Consider the following 16,608-nt stretch of genomic DNA (forward strand, 5'->3'; position numbering starts at 1 on the left):
TTGGTATGATGTGGTAACAACGGCCCTTTACCTCTGAGATCTTCCTCCCCCAAAACCTATAAGCCCTGTTCTAATCATAAGAACAACATTAGACAAATTCCAGTTGAGGGATATTCTACAAAATGCCTGACCAGTATTCCTCAAAACTGTCAAGATCATCAAAAACAAGGAAAGTCTGAAAAACTGTCACAGCCAAGAGGAGCCTAAGGAAATATGATGACTAAATGTAATGTCGTGTCCCAGAAGGCATCCTGGAACAGAAAAAGGACATTAAGTAAAAACTAAAGAAATCTGAGTAAGGTATGGACTTTAGATAACAAAGTATTGATACTGGTTTATTAGTTGTGACAACTGTATCATAACTAACGTAATATTAATATTAAGGAAATACTAATTGTTGAGTATTTGGAAACTCTTTACAATTTTTCTGCAAATCTAAAGCTATTCTAAAATAAAAAGTTCATTTAAAATTAATTGGGTCAGACTAGCCTCAATATTAAACAGTCTTATGTAAAACAACTCCAGCCAAATGTCTTTCAGTCTTTCCTCAAATCCTTATAGACAAAAAGGAGAACCATGTATCAGACATAAGGAAAATAGGCATATTTGATGAACCATAATCAAAAGGTATTGATTAAAAGACTGAATGCAAACAAGAAGATTTCTGTAAGTATCCCAGAGGCTAGGCTTCTGCATATGATCTTTTTAATGGTTATTATCAAGGACCTGGATGTCAACAGACTGCATGCTTAATAAGATTTGCTTAAATTGGGAAAGACAAAAACCTTGAATAACAAAATCAAGATTTAAAATGATACTGATACACTCACTGCAGAGATAGAATGGATCTAACACAGTAAAATTAAAAAAGAAAAAAAGATTACCTTGTGTGCCAATATACAAAGGATAAAAATGCAGTTAATTTAAGAGAAGCATGTATTTTAAAACTTTTTTTTCTGATTTTAGTAACCTCATTGAGTTGTGAGAATCGTAAGGCTACTCAAAAAGGTAATGTCATCTCTTAAGTCATACTAGCTTAAATACAAATTGTTAGGATGAAGGGGATGAGAGTACCCACGACCCCAGAGCCAGCCAGATCATATCTGGGGTACACATTAAGTTCTGAGAATTACCATGAGAGAACTACAAGCAAAATACACTAAAAAGTCAAAAATCATGATTGTAGATTTAAAACCATGCCACATCAGGGTGGCTTTTAGTCTTTAGGAAAAAGATGAGTTAAGTGTAAACATGATAGTGATCCTTAAGTATTCCCATTGCTATGGGATGAAAGAGGTATTTATACTTTGTTAGGTATGGCTTTAGGGGTAGGACTAGGTCCAAAAGATGGAAACTCTAAGAATAGAGTTTTCACAATTTACACAATGAAGATTTTCTAATAGCAGGCTAAGAAGGGCTGAATTACACAGTTACCATTCTCTAGAGGTGTTCAAGCAAAGGCCCAATTATTTATCAGTATGTTTTAGAAGGAAGTTAAAACTGGGTAAAAAATAAATAAGCTTTCAATGCCTTTCCAATTCTGAGATTGTAACTAAAGCATGGCACAAGTAATATATAAGCCTAAAGCTCCTGTGTTATTCAAAGGACATTGACTTGAATTTCGCTGGTTTATTATTAGAGTTACCTTATTCTAGGATGCTAAGGCCTTCAAGTGAAACCAGCATTTTTAATTGGGTCCCACCAACCTGAACCCCCAAATCAAACAGCATTTCTTGGTTTAGCTGGGTTTTAGTAGTTCCCAAATTAGTCATTAAAAAATTTAATTAATTATTTAGAACAAATCAGGATTAGCTGGATTATCTACTGTTCAAATACTACGTCAAATCTTCAAAGGCTTCACTAAAACAAACTAATAAACCCAGCCTATTAAGGTGTACTAATTATTATCTGAGCTCCAGCTCTTCCTATCAAACTTGCTATAGGTTAGTGTAAGTTAAACTAAGGGGCAGGATGTATCATATAAAAAGCTAAAAGTTCCACAATGTTGTAGAACCATGAAATTTGAAAATGTAAACAAATTAGTATGTATGTGTATAATGTTAATTCCTTCAACTTTTTCAAAAGAGGAAATAAACATACAGTTCTGGTTTATGTGATAATCTATAAATTAGCTCCCTTCAAGGAGGTATTCTAAATACTAGAGGACAAAGTAAAGATTATGGCTGCAAAGTCTCTCAGTAATATAACATCTCTCTGGTTGCTTCACAAATTGCATTAAAATCTGGCTACCTATAATCTGTCTACTATTGTAGAAATTCCTCTTGCCTTAATAGTCCAAATTATTCCAGTAGCTATGCCAGGTGAAGACCAAGAAATAAAGCAGCACAGAGACAGACAGAGACATTTGTTAACAGAAACAATGTTAGGCACATTTAAAGAAGTAAGGAAATTTAGTACATATTCTTTTAAAATAAACTTTAAATCTCTTCTATGGTAAGGGTTCCATAGCATAATGTGTGAGTTTGGCAAAGACATTCTTCAGAAACTGACAATAGAAAAAAGGAGTTAATTCTTTATTTAAGCTAGATGTGATGTTATTTTATTAGGCTAGGTGCGACATAGCATAATATAAAAAGGAGAGAGGGTGGGGACCTCACTTCAATCCCTGGCTCTACTTCACATCACTGACAATGTGATGTAGAAAAGACAACTAATCTTTCTGAGCCTCTATTTTTTTCATCTGTAAAATATGGGCAATGAAGATCCTAACTTTTTTCACAGACCCACTGTGAAGGTTAAATGAAAACATGCATATAAAAGCACATTTCAAACTGTTAGGAACTATACTATGTAATTTGATATTATTAATATATTACATCCAACATTTCCAAAGCTGAGAAGACTAAAAAGTATAATTTGGTTATAGGAGTAAAAACATGGTGGTATTAATACACTGGGAATAAAACTGGTATGTCAAAGACAAATAAACTCCTAAGATTCTGTACTTTTAAATCTTCTTCTTATTATTATTATTTTAAATAATGAGTGACCATTTCTCTGAGGTCTGAGAACAATGGAGCTAATCTGTAGATACCCACAAAGGAAGGGGGGGTACTAAAAATAAACTTGTGAAAACTAAGAAACAGATAACACTGCTAGAACTATCCAGAAGGTATGGAGAAATGTTAAGAGGGGAGTCAGAGAGGAACAACCAGGTTGAAGAGAAGTTTGGAGATTTGCTGGGAAGCCTCCTGGTAAATACCAGAGTACCAGAAGAGTTAAACAATGAGCTTACATTCCCTTCTCTGCGCCTTCAAAAATTCCTATCACATAGCAAAATACCTAGAGTTTGCCATCAATCAACAAGAAAAAACATCAATAAACAATGGAAGTAGCTTATTTACTTCTCTAGTTAAATACCTTGGGAAAGCTTGGGGTGAAATCTGGGCAATTTTGTAAATAATCTCAAGAAAATTATCAGATAATAACTGTGCTTCTTTGTGGCACATACAATTTTTGAACTCTGAACATTAAGTGTTATACATATTAGTGATTTAGCCATCCATCTACTTCTAATAGGATACCTGCCAGTTTGAGTTTAACTGGGATCTTTATTGCCTAAGTTCATACAGTAACAACAAAGCAGGGTAAAATAAGTCTGGGCAATAAGCTGTTTGAGAAAGAGTACTAATCTTAGAGACAGAAGACTTGAGAGTTCTAGGGTTAATTTCTCATTCTGTTTTGAGGAAAATCATTTCACTACCCTATTCCTGCTTCTCCATCTGTCAAATAAGTTAGTTATCAAATACAAGCTAGATTGCCACCTGTCAGGATGTTGCAGAGGGAATTCCTCTGATAAAATGATGTTGGGAAAAAAATTGAGTTTCTCTGTTACTCTCAGATTGTGTAATTCTATAAATACATCTTCCCCCTATAAAATAAAGGTGAAGGGCCTCAAGTACCTCATATAAAATTTAATTAAACGGTCCTTCTTGGAATAGCTTGAGATGAATAATATCAAGACAATTTTAAGTACTTATTTTTTCTAGTCTAATGATTCTCTTTTTCTCTCTCTCTCTAGAAAATTTACCTTTATCCTTATCCAATGGTTCCTGGGAAAGAATAGTGCACAGTACCGGGTTTTTCCACACCCCAGTCTCTTGAGCTAGAGTAGCTAAAAAATGCAATTCACAGCTGCCATTCTCCATCAGCTTTTCATGAGCTACCTATAAATATTAAATAAACATCCAAAGAATTACAACAGATTTTTAAAAGCAAGCTTATCAGGCTTTAAATATAATACTAAACTTTTGAAAAATAAGACTTTTATCTTAAATTTTTCTTGTCACAATACAAAGTGCTGAATCCTTTACTTCTGATTTTTAAAGCTGAGTCTCAAGGATAAGAATTAAATTAATTATAAATTTTAAATAAATATAATGTATTGTTAGAAATAAGTCCATATTATTTATTTCCCCAAAACCTAAACCAAGAGCAGTTATTTCTCAAGGAAGCTATCAGAATATCCATAGCATGAAAGACCTTAAAACATTTTACATCCTCTGTGTTAGTAAAAAAAAAATTTTCCCCCAAAACTTCTACCATTAACAAATGACAAATGTACATCAAGGCCTAAGTGACAACTTCCAAGTATTTCATTAAAAGGGACTTCTGAAAAGAAAATAACTAAATGCATGATTTTCTATTTATTCATTACATGGCCTTAGCGATATCTTATTAAAGCTGACATGAACTTTGCTTACTTGTTGTTTCCAAGTGTTCATGCAAGTGTTATTCTTTAGGCCACAAAGACCAACAATTCTTATGCAATTCAGAAAATGTTTGAGAATTTCTATGGGCAAAGTACTAGGGAAGAGGGCAACCAGAACCTATGTTTATGGAGCTTATCTTCTAGTGGGGTAAAGAAATGTTTAAACACAGGCAAAATAAAACAAATTCTGTTAAGCAGGTATAAAAATAAACCCAAGGAAGCTCTGAAATGAAAGCAAAGTGTCATGGAAATTCTTAAAGCTGCATACTATGTTTATATAAAAAGTCTATTCCTCAAAACCTAAAAACCTTCTAACTGCAATAAGTTCAAGTTCATTAAGAAATTTTCTTGGACCAACTACTGAGAGCTACCATACTGGGATTTAAAGAGTTAATTTCCTTCTCATTAACCCATATGAAGAATTATCATCTAGTGCTATTGTTTCAAAAAGGATAAAAGTTTACCTTATATTGACAAACAAAGTAAACAGTATGAGGAATTCAGTATACCTGTTTATAAACAACTTAATTAATTCTGTGGCAGTGTATCTGAATGCCAAATAATGAAAAAAGTTCTTAAGTAATCATTTACCTAGAAATAAACACTTGCTGGGAAAAAACCTGAGATACAAGTTACTGATACGCTGAAGTAGAAATTGCATGATCAAAAAGTTAGTTGCAATGTGACAAACAGGACAAGACAATTTCATTTCAACAAACAGTTATTATCTACTATGTGTAAAACTACACATAGAATCCTATGGTATAAAGACATGAATCCTACCTTGAGAATTTTGCACTTGATGTAGATTTTAACGTTTAATTATTAAAATAGAAAGTTAATTTCTCTGCCTAACTACAGTTTATTTCACATGCTTCTAAAATTTGAGACTAACCCTCTTTTAATATCTCTTCTACAGAAAAAGGTAAGGCCAAAAGATATTTTAAGAACTCTGGCTAGATGAACAGAGACAGCTATATTTTTTGAGACTAGCTGGCAGGATCATTCTCTTTAACTAACCAATTAATCAAAATTTACTCGAAGCTAAAATATATCCAGCACAATCTAGTGCTTAAACAAAATTTAACATTCTTGAAAATACTAAAATAACTAAATGCTAAGCTGTGCAATACTTTTATAAGTAGAATAACAGCACTAGATGAGAGACAAAGCATGTGTTTTAGATACAGAAGAAAAAGTATGGGCTAGGGAATAAGGAACCTTTGTTCAAATAACTAGTCTGTGATATTAGCTGTGTAAGTTTGGGCAGATATATATTTTAGAGTTGAGCCTCAGTTTCCTCACCTTTAAAGTGGAAAAAATATACCTACCCCCACAAAGTTTTCATAAGGATTAAATGAAATATGTTCATTCTTATAAAGCATACTGCAATTTTCAGCAACTAGTTAAACTGTTTCTAAATACAAATGAGGGCATTTTCTTTTGTGTTCCCTTACTGCTCTGGCAAAGTCCTATTTGATCTAAAAGTGCAATATTCAGCCAATCTATTTAAATGTATATAGTCACTTAGCAAATATTTACTGAGCGTCTACTGTAGGCAAGACACTAGTGTTAATAAGAACAGCAATTAATGTTTAGATGTTTTAAAGTTTAACCAAATAATTTATTAATAATAAAATCGGCATAAAATATACCTATATTAAGTCTAGTAGGTAAATATTCTCACCTGCACCAGTGTCTGAAATTGTTCCCACTGTTTATCTGATAATTCGACAGGTAGACACAGTAAAAGTTCAACACAGCTTCTAAAAAAACAAAGTTGGTAAGAATACAAATGATTATTAAAATTTAAAGTAAAATAAAATGAAATGAGTAATTCTAGTATCAGTAAACTCCCCATAGCTAAATCCATTTAAAAATTACACTGTCATAAGACCTGATATACAGAGTTAAAACAGAAAAACTAAATCTAATTTTTTATTTACTCAAAGGTCTACTCACAATGCCAAGCGTTCCAGAACCAATGCTACATTTTCACATTCAGAGGTAAGATAAGGTCGGGCTTTAACATAACTTTGGATAGCCACTGTGTATACCTCCAATAAAGGTAAAGGATCTTCTGAAGTTTTCCATTTCTCTGCATATTCAAGGAGTGTCTGTTTTGGAAGGGATAATAAAAAGTATTCAATGTAAATCAAGGAACACACTGACTAATCAACTGTTTTTCTTTCCTCCCTGAGAAATTTTGAAAAATAACTTCTATTTATAAGAACAAAAGGTACTTATACCAATTAAAATATGAAAAGTAATAAAGCCATAGTCATTTCCAGCAGCTCTCTGTAGGAGAAAAGTTTAGTGTTAAATCATCTAACAATAGCGTCATTTCACACAGGCTGGTTTTAAATAGTGCAAGCATTATCTCCTCTCTTCTCTAGTCAAAAATGCCAACTTCCACTCCCAAATTATAAGATTTAAAAGTAATTTTAAAAAGAAGACACGTGGGCAAGTAACACTTGACAAGGCATGCAGTAAAGAATTTCAAATATTTATGTTTTCTATTTTTCATACAAAGAGCATAAAAATCAACCTAGCAATAAATCAACTGCATATGGTCAGAAAAGACACGTAATTTTTCAGTTAATAAAAAATAATAGTACACAGCATATTACTGTTTCTCATGATAAGTTTTATCATTGAAAAATCATCTAAAGATGTTCAACATGTATAAGATCAGAATTAAAGATATTAAAGGATGATTATAAGGGCAAGAAAATTTTATAAGGTGGTTGTTTTTTAAAAATAAAAAACACTCCTCACCCTTTAATGAAGTATTTCAAATACACTTTTATCAGAATTACCAAAAGGAAAAACAAAAATGCTATTCATCCTACAGAATACAGAGATGGAAGAAACTGGCAGAAGTTAGACACCCACATGTTCTACAACTATTAAAATCTTGAGTTACTAAAAACTATCTAAAAGGTTCTACAATTATGTTAAATGAAACAGAACTCTAATTACATATTTCATAATAAGGAAGATTGCCACAATTAGTTCTCTCACACTTCTAGGTTTAAGACTCATCAACATGAGGCAATTCAGATGTTATTTCCTAGAAAAGAGAGTATCCTGAAGGAAAACTTCATGAGGGATTGTTTGTATCCTCTGGCATACAGAAGCAGCTTTTAAAAAACATGCAGGCAGGCAGGTGGAAGGGAGGAAGGGATTAAACTCTACTATCAAACACTCAAAAGAAAACACTACCTTGTCCTCTTACTAACATCTTAACTAGTAGAAGTAGTAAGTAAAGACAGAATAAGAAAGGAAGACTAGAAAAGGTAACCTGGTGAATTAAAGAGTAACACAGTAACAACTCACTTTCTGAGTAGTCATATATCCATGGACCCTGTCCCTCTCCAAGCTGGACAGAAGGTAGGTCACCTGAAGACCGAGTACTTGCAACTGGCATGCGAAGTGAGGGCAGTCTTGTGGGACTGAGCCCTTTAACGTGAGGAGTTGGATGCTAATTGAATTGAATTGAATTGAATTGTAGGACATCTATTTGGTGTTGGAGAGCTTGAGAAGTGGTACTGGAAAAGACACCATGTATTAGGTGTCAGCAATAAAAATATCTCTCAACAGGACTTTAAAAATCTAAACAAAACCTACCATTTGAAGGGAAAATTATATACTGGAACTCTTTTGTGATTATCTCTCCATTTTGAGGAATAAAACTTGAGTATGATCTGTGTCTAAAAAAATGTTACACACACAAATGCTGGCATGGTTGGTTTTAACATTTTCCTTGGGTATTTTATGGTGATATGATGAAAGAGGTCATTCTCATCTTCAGGGTTTTCAGAATTAATACCAACTATGCATATAATTCTTTAGCTAACATCTGTCTTTCTACATAAAGTTATTAAATAATATTTTCCTTTTTCTGGAAAAAGGTTAGATGTCTAGGGAATTTCATGTCTGGCAAAAGCTCCCAATCTAACATGGATTCAATCAAACACTTAGGTTTCCCCATTAGTCCTCTTGAAGTAATGAATCAATTTCCTGTAATAGCTTTAACTTTTGCTGGAAGAGAAAATATATCTCACTGATTTTCCAAAAGCTTTGAAATGATAAGCTTCTTTGTTTTGTTTCTCAACCCTCAAAAAAAAAACCTTAAAAATTATATATATCTACATGCATGTACATATATCTTCATTTTGCCCAAGCCCTACACTTCTTGATACATCTAGCTCTGCAAAAGGTACTTATACATGACTTCTTTCCTGTATATAACTGAGTTCTACTGTCCTCAGGTGAACAAAGTTTTAAACTTAACTCTAATTGTAACCAAAGATGAGTTCTTTTGGTTATGAGAGACCGAACTGATGAGAAAAATAATTGGCAAATCACAGAATGTTAGAACCACAAATCATCTTAAAGATTATATCCTTTCACCTTGTTTTATAGATGAGGAAAGAGGGAGAGGAAGCAGATTCTGGTGAAAAGCAAACCATTTAGGTGATTTTTTTTTTACAGTTTGGGAATAATGTAACTAGGGAGAGGGTAGAAGAAAAGGATGACAGCAGATTATGAGAGATGGTATGAAAAGAAAACTAAAGACATATTCATACTGATTACACATAGGAGAATAAGTTAAAAAGTTAGATTAAAAAGCAAATATGTATTTGTATAAAGCTATGAGTTGATATTCATAACCATTAAGTTTATTGACAGGAGAGCTTCCCTTGTTTCTCAAGACACTAAGATCGCTAGAACCATTATGAAATTGGAAGCATCCCCAACATTAATAATGTTAATAATTAATTAAAAAGGGCTTTCAGGTGGTAACTCCAGAATAATCAGACTCATATTCTTCACACAGAATCAGAAGACACTTTAAAGATCACTTAATTCTGTTTTAAAGAGTAGTAATTGAAGTATTAATTGAATTGGTAATTAGCAAAGCCAGGCAGCCACAATCTCTTTGAAACATTCTGTCCACTACAAATACTGTTTGTGATAATGTCACAGAACTATAAATCTCTAATTACTTTATTATTTCAATTACTCCTCATAACTCTATGAGGTTGTATACAATCTATCCAATTTGTCAGCCATAGTAGAAATAAATAATTTGACTTATTGGTTGAACTTATTTTAGCTGAAAGTAAGATCAAACTGAAAGCAGAAACAGTAAGAAAGGTTTCCCACATAATAAGAAATTAAAAGGAAGGGTAGGTTCCAGGATTTGTTGGTTTAGTAACTCAACAATGTCTTCAAGGACCTTCCTCTGTCTTCACCCTGTCATTCTCAGGTGGTCCTCCCACCCAATCTCCAGGTCTCAGCAATAACCAGAAGAAAATGTGAGACCTCCTCTTCATGTGCACCTCTTTTAGGAACAAGAAACCTTTCCCAGAAACCTCAAACCCAATTTCTATCAGCAGATTTCTCCCCAGGTCTCAATGGCCAGAATTCCATCAGACACCTATGTCAAAAATCATGCAGCCATAAAGGAATTTCATAGTTGACTTTTAAACTAATTAGATCTCACCTCTCTAAGCTGGAAGACAGGGCCTGCTTCTCTGAAGCACAAAGCCATGTGGAGAAAGGAAAATGTGTGAATAAAATCAGGGTTCTATTAGGAAAGCGGGGGAGGGGCCTACGTCTCACACTTTGGTTGTCTCACCAATGTTTTTATTCCCACGTGCATTCAAGAATGAGTAAGTCATTGTGTGTGTGTGTGTTTATGTTTATATACACACACACATATGAACAAAAATAAAAGTCATTCTGACCTGGTTTGGAGAGGGGCATGGGAGTAGATGGTACACAGGATAATGAGGGAAGACACCTAGAAGTCTTCCTACGAGGCACCAGACTGCTTCCACTAATGAGTAAACTGTAAACTAAGTATGGTAAGAAAATTTAAAGCTGTGTTATATGAAGAATGACTGATGGAACTACGGAAGGATGGGATGCTTAATCAAGACAATAAGTAACACATACTGAATATTTACTATATGCTAGGCACTGTTCTGCAAGTTTTACATGTATTACCTATTAGCAATTAGGTAAATTATAGTAATATGCTTATACTAAAATGGACAAACGGAGGCATAAAACAGTTAAAGTAATAACCCCCAAGATCCCAGAGCTAGTTAAGAAACAGAGAGAAGATTCAAACCTTAATAGTCTGACTTCAGAGTCTGAGTTCTTAACTACTATACTCTACATTTTTAGAGAAATGAAAATTTGATTCACAGCCAAATTAACAAATTTGAAGACTTGTTACATAAAAGAAGAGTTAGTCTTATTCTCCGAGGTCTCACGGGACAAACCAGGACCATCAGGTTAAAGTTTCAAGGAGATACATTTGTTTCCTGAAGCTAACCATCGAACAATCAAAAGTTAACCAAAAATAGGGCAGGTTGGCCTCCTGGGATAGGAGAACCTACTACCAAAGTTAATTCAGGCAGAAGCAGGTGACTCTGAGTTCAGAATGCTGCAGAGGAGACACAGTTCATCACACCAGAAGCGACTATGCTAGTTTATGTGTACTGGGGGTCGGGGAGGGGTCCCTAAACTGGTGGCTCACAGAAGTTCTGAATGGTGGGCATATTGTTTAAAAATTATTTTAATTAGTTTCTAACACTTAAAAACCGTAAGTTTTTCATAAAACTTGGATTTCTGGCTTTTCTTTTTTCTTTTTTAATTTGGGAAATCTGGCAACCTGGGGCCGTATTCCAGCACTGCAACAACTGGCTGGAGCTGAGTGGGCTCTCTGGTTGCTAGAAGCCTCGCCTAGCTGCCTTCCCCATTAAGGGACCTATTGGACACTTACATGGTATTTGTGGTCACCACTTCTATTCTATAGTGTGTATTATGGAGCAATGGGATTGGAGAAACATGAGCAAAAAAAGGTTAAAGGATCATATTCCAACAGGATCTCTAACCCAGTGTTTCTCAACCTCTTTTTCACTATCATTCCCACCTAAGGAAACTTCTGAACTTTTTTCCCTGTCCCCCACCCCTAATGAAATTTTAATATTATAGATGTACTATATATCTGTTTATGGGCCACAAGCTATTATGATATCTAAGTTTTGTTTTGTTTTTTTTTCCCTCTCCTAAGAGCCAAATTTCACCCCGTTGGGAACAAAACTGCATGTTTAATATTCTGGCTGTTAAGCTGATTTCTCATTATCTAAATCAGCAGAGACTAGAACATATATACTCTAGGGAGAAAGATAGTATAGATTAACTTCCAGCAGCTTCCTTCAGTTCCTCTAAGGATTACTAGGAGCGAAAACAAAAGAGGAAGAAAACCACAGGGGTTTTAAATTTAATGAACATGAGGATTAAATTTCATTATTGTCCTATGTAAAGATAAGACTAGTGGAGTGTTGGTTATGTTTATACTGTTATATTCATCTTCCAGTTCCAATTTAGGATTCTCTAGAGAAGAAATTCTCAAAAGTTTTGATCTCATGACCCTTTACTTTCTTAAAAATTACTGAGAATTCCAAAGCGTTTGTTTATGTGGGTTATAACTATTTATATTCACCACATTAGAAATGAAAACTGAAATGTTCAATTATATACTTATAAATGGATTTAAGATAACAATAAACCCATAACATGTTACTGTAAATAGGTATTTTTAATGAAAAAAATGTTTCCAAAACAATTAGTGAGAAGAGTGGCATTTTTTTTTATCTTTCAAATCTCTTCAATGTTTGGCTTAATAGAAAAGAGCAAGATTCTCATATCTATCTCTGCATTTAATCTGCTGCAACATCACACATTATGTAACCTTTGGAAAAACTCCACTGTACAAGAATGAAGAAGGCAAATAACATCTTATAGTTTTGACCTTTTGTATCCACTGAGCCTTCGTGAGCATGTAATACTCATTTGAAAGTTTTGTGTGAAAATGGTAGATTGGACACACACATTTTGCACCTTGCTCTCTCCAAGCCTCACTAAAACAACAGTAACTTTTTAAGTGGCATAAACCCACAAGGACAAAAAAAAAAAGTGTGTATATACACACACACACACACACACACAGAGGAATAAAGAGAAACAAAATTTTAAACGCTGGAAAGCATATGGAAGACTGGCACTCTAGGAAAAGTGACTCCTAAGTAGGCTTTGGAAAGACCTAATTCTGCAGAATCACCAAAGGGCTCAAGAACTAGGGAGCACTAGACGCTTCTGGAAATGGGGCACAGGGGAGACCAAGACTGAGAGCACTGGCTGATAGTCTATTTCAGCAGTTGGCCTCTCTTGCTTCCTCATTCCTGTCCACAGCCAGATGACCCAGCCTAGATACTCCTTTCTATCTCCAGCAGTTTATTCTGGAGAGAAACATTAAAAAAAGGTGTCTGCCAGAGTTTAAGGGAAGCATTAAGTCAGCTTTACATACTGACTCTAGATGTCTCTTCTCAAGTCCTTTTCCCCTAATCATTGCCAGAACTTCCTCCACTGAGTCCTTAGCTGAGTCCTGCTCTGGGAATTCAAGAGAAAAGACCAAAGATCTGATACCAGGCCTTCCCCGGGAACAGAAAACAGCTAGGTCCCGTTACGGTGAGGACTATAACACATCCTACTTAGGGGCCTGAAGCTCTCAGTCAGTTTTTCAATTTTATAACTTTAAATATGAACAGCCAAGGACTGCTCGCTTGACATCTGAGGACAGCATCTAGTAAGTGAGAGATCAAAACAAATTAGTTTAAAAAAGGGGGGAGGGAAACTTGGAGCACACAGAGACTATACAGGGAGAAGACAAGAAATTCCAAGAAAACTGTCATTAATATCCTATGAGTGAGACTGTATTAGGCCTATGAAAAAACACCACATCATTAGAAATGTTTATTTTTAAATTTTAATTAAAAATATAATAGCAGAAATGATTTGGAAGATAACTTGAGGAAACCTCCCCAAAAATTAAAGTAAAAGGGATAGTAAAGAAAAGATAAGAAAATGCAAAGAACAGTGCCAGAGGTCCCATAATTGACACCAGGAATTCTGGGAAATTAGAACAGAGAAGGGGGGGGGAATCAAAGAACTAATTCAAGTTAATTTTCTAGAATCTAAGGATATGAATTTTAAGAATGGAAAGACCCTCTGAGTGCCCAGCACAATTACTCATATTAGACCTATACCAAAGCACTTCTTCATAAAATTTCAGAGTTCAGGGACAGAGGATCACAACAAGCTTAGGGGGAAAGGGGGACAGTAGACTTCTCAACAGCAACCCTGGAGCCAAAGGAAAATGAAGCACTGCATTAAAAACTGAGGGGAAATTATTTTTGTCCAACCTTCATAAGCATTAAGACAGAAAAATCATTTTCAGACATGAAAGTTCTCAAAAACTTCAACTTCTAGGCATATTTTTTTTCAGGATGCTACGGAAAGGGGAATTTCACCAAAATGAGGGAATAAATCAGGAAAGGAGTAAAAATGATATCTAGAAAAAAGGGGATCTTATACAAGAAAGAAGTGATGAAGAAAGATCCCAAGAAGACAGCTGTGTAACGGCCCTGAAGAATAACTGTAGCATACCAGATGGCTCAAGGACAAGTTTCTTCAAGGCGAACCTGACAAACTATCTAATGTGCCGAAATAAGCTGAGAGGAGACTTACACAACTGAGGGAGAGTTTGGATTGAATTAGTTATGTACACATAGAAAACTCAGCTAAGGAAAGTTTAAGCCTATATTAACCTGCACTCAACAGAGAATGCATATCCTTTAAAAGCACAAAACATTTACAAAAACTGACCACAAACTAGGCCACACTATCACAAGAAATAACAAAGAATTAGTATCATACATTTCAAACTCTTTGAACACAGTTCAAACTACTAACAGTTAGAAACTATTAACAAAAGAATACTCCTACAAAGAAAACTATAAAGTTAAAATTTTTTAAATGTACTTCTAAATCATAGGTGGAAGAAACCATAAGAGAAATCAAAGAATACTTAGACTTGAACTACTGCAAAAACAAATCAAAATTTCTAGGATGCAACTAGAGCAATCTAAATTTGGAAAGTTACAGATGCAAATGTTTAAACTTCAAGTTCTACTATAACTTTAAAAAAGTTGAATTTGTTCCAACTTAGTATAAGCAAAACATTAATCTTCAATTTCCTTATGTGTGATCTTTTTCAGGGAGAAACATGAGGTGAAAGCAGTAAAACATACTCAGATGAATGAAGCTGTGTAGGAATATACAAAATGCACACAACTCAAACATGTACCAGCTATGTCAGTTCATCAGGTGTGGGATGAGACACATCCATCTGCACATGGTGTTACAACTTTCTGTCCAATTTCAGAACTTGCCTTCCACCATCACACAGTAACTCCCAAACTGCATCGTTGCCGACACCCACTTTTATAAACTTCAGGTCTTTTACAAGGTAAAGCACTACACTTATTTTAGTACTTAACGTATGTCATAACCACTAAATGGGTATAAAATTGTACTATTGTTTTTGTAAGGTTCTGTGTGTGTGTGTGTGACACTGATGAAGTTCTTGAGTGTTGTGCCTCTAACCTCATTTACGCCATAAGCCTTATGATTTTTGTTGTGCAATTCTGCACAGCAAGGTGATTGCTAGGAATACATATGTTGTGATAAGGCAAAACTGGCTGCATTAGAAAAGATAAATGAAAAACAGTCAGAGGATATTATTAGGACAAACAGAGAAATCTGAATATATATTGTAATTAGATAATATTATTGAATCAATGTTAAATTTCCTGAATGTGACAATTGTGTTTTTGGACTTAGGAGATAAATAACAAGGGGAGCAATGTCATGATGCCTAACTCTTAAAGGATTTAGGGGAAAAAAAGAGAGAAAAGAAATAAAGAATGAAATAAAGCAAATATAGCAAATATTAACAACTGGTGAAATCCTGTGAAAGGTATATGAGTATTCAGTGCATTATTTTCACACTGCTTCTATAATAAAAAGTTTGGAAAAGCAAAATATTGAGGATGGCAAGTGTGGCAGACTGAATTCTTCATTCTTTCTTGTATCCAGACCCTTTTCACATGACTTTGGAATACTTCTCCTAATGGTAGAGAGTATTTTTCTACCCCATGTGACTTGTTTAGACCAAAAGAATGGGGCAGAAGTGATGATAGATCATCTATGAGTTTAAGAATCTTGCTCCCTCTTATGCTTCTATCATCAAAAGAAGATATGTCCAGATTAGCCTGCTGTTCCTAGGAAGATGAGAAGTAGATGTCATCCCCGTTGCTCCAGCTGTCACCCTGTTATCAATCAACATCCAGTCAACCTCAAACCTGTATATTACTCCAGACAATACCAGCAAATTTCCCAGCCAACCATGTCCTGACCTCAGATGAATACGCAATACATACTTACTATTATATATCACTAGGGGTTTTGTGGTTACTATGCAGAATTTTGTGAAAACAATTGAATTAAGTAGCTACCTTAACTTAGACAAAGAGAATAAATTCAAAGAAACCACAAAAATTTAAAAGTAGTAAAAGTAAGAGCAGAAATAAATGAAACAGAAAATAAAGATATAACAGAGAGGATTACTAGAACCAAACACTGGTCATTGGAAAAGACTTAAAACAAAAACAAACAAACAAACAAAAGAATCCTTTGGCAAAAATGACCAAGAAAAAAAGAGAAGGCACAAACAAATATAATTAGGAATGAGAAAGGGAACACAGCTACAGGAGCAAACCAGATTTTCTAAAAATCCCATGGTAATACACTGAACAACCTTATTCCTACATAGCTTTACAATCTTTTTTTTTTTAACTTGTTTTTTAATGAAATAGCTTCAAAATCTGAATGAAACAGAAAGTATTTCAGAAAAAGTTACTAAAACTACCTCAAGAAGAAATAGGAAGTCTTTT

General features: G+C 34.3%; 1 protein-coding gene across 3 annotated transcripts in view; it reads right to left on the minus strand.

Annotated features, from left to right (window-relative positions):
• ZNF292 (zinc finger protein 292) overlaps positions 1 to 16,608 on the minus strand; it is an 88,556-nt gene that overhangs the window by 39,959 nt on the left and 31,989 nt on the right. Inside the window, exons 1-4 of one of the 3 annotated variants that reach the window (XM_064486877.1) lie at positions 8,072 to 8,326; positions 6,695 to 6,849; positions 6,420 to 6,498; positions 4,052 to 4,187 (exon numbers count right to left, since the gene is read on the minus strand). In XM_064486877.1, the coding sequence (XP_064342947.1) occupies positions 4,052 to 4,187; positions 6,420 to 6,498; positions 6,695 to 6,849; positions 8,072 to 8,251 (550 nt within the window). In that variant the 5' untranslated portion in view covers positions 8,252 to 8,326. Of the gene's footprint in view, positions 1 to 4,051; positions 4,188 to 6,419; positions 6,499 to 6,694; positions 6,850 to 8,071; positions 8,327 to 16,608 lie in introns of those variants that run through there. The other 2 variants (XM_031456012.2, XM_064486878.1) reach the window with 2 other exon arrangements.

Source organism: Camelus dromedarius, chromosome 6 (assembly GCF_036321535.1).
Source record: "Camelus dromedarius isolate mCamDro1 chromosome 6, mCamDro1.pat, whole genome shotgun sequence".
Classification (NCBI taxonomy): domain Eukaryota; kingdom Metazoa; phylum Chordata; class Mammalia; order Artiodactyla; family Camelidae; genus Camelus; species Camelus dromedarius.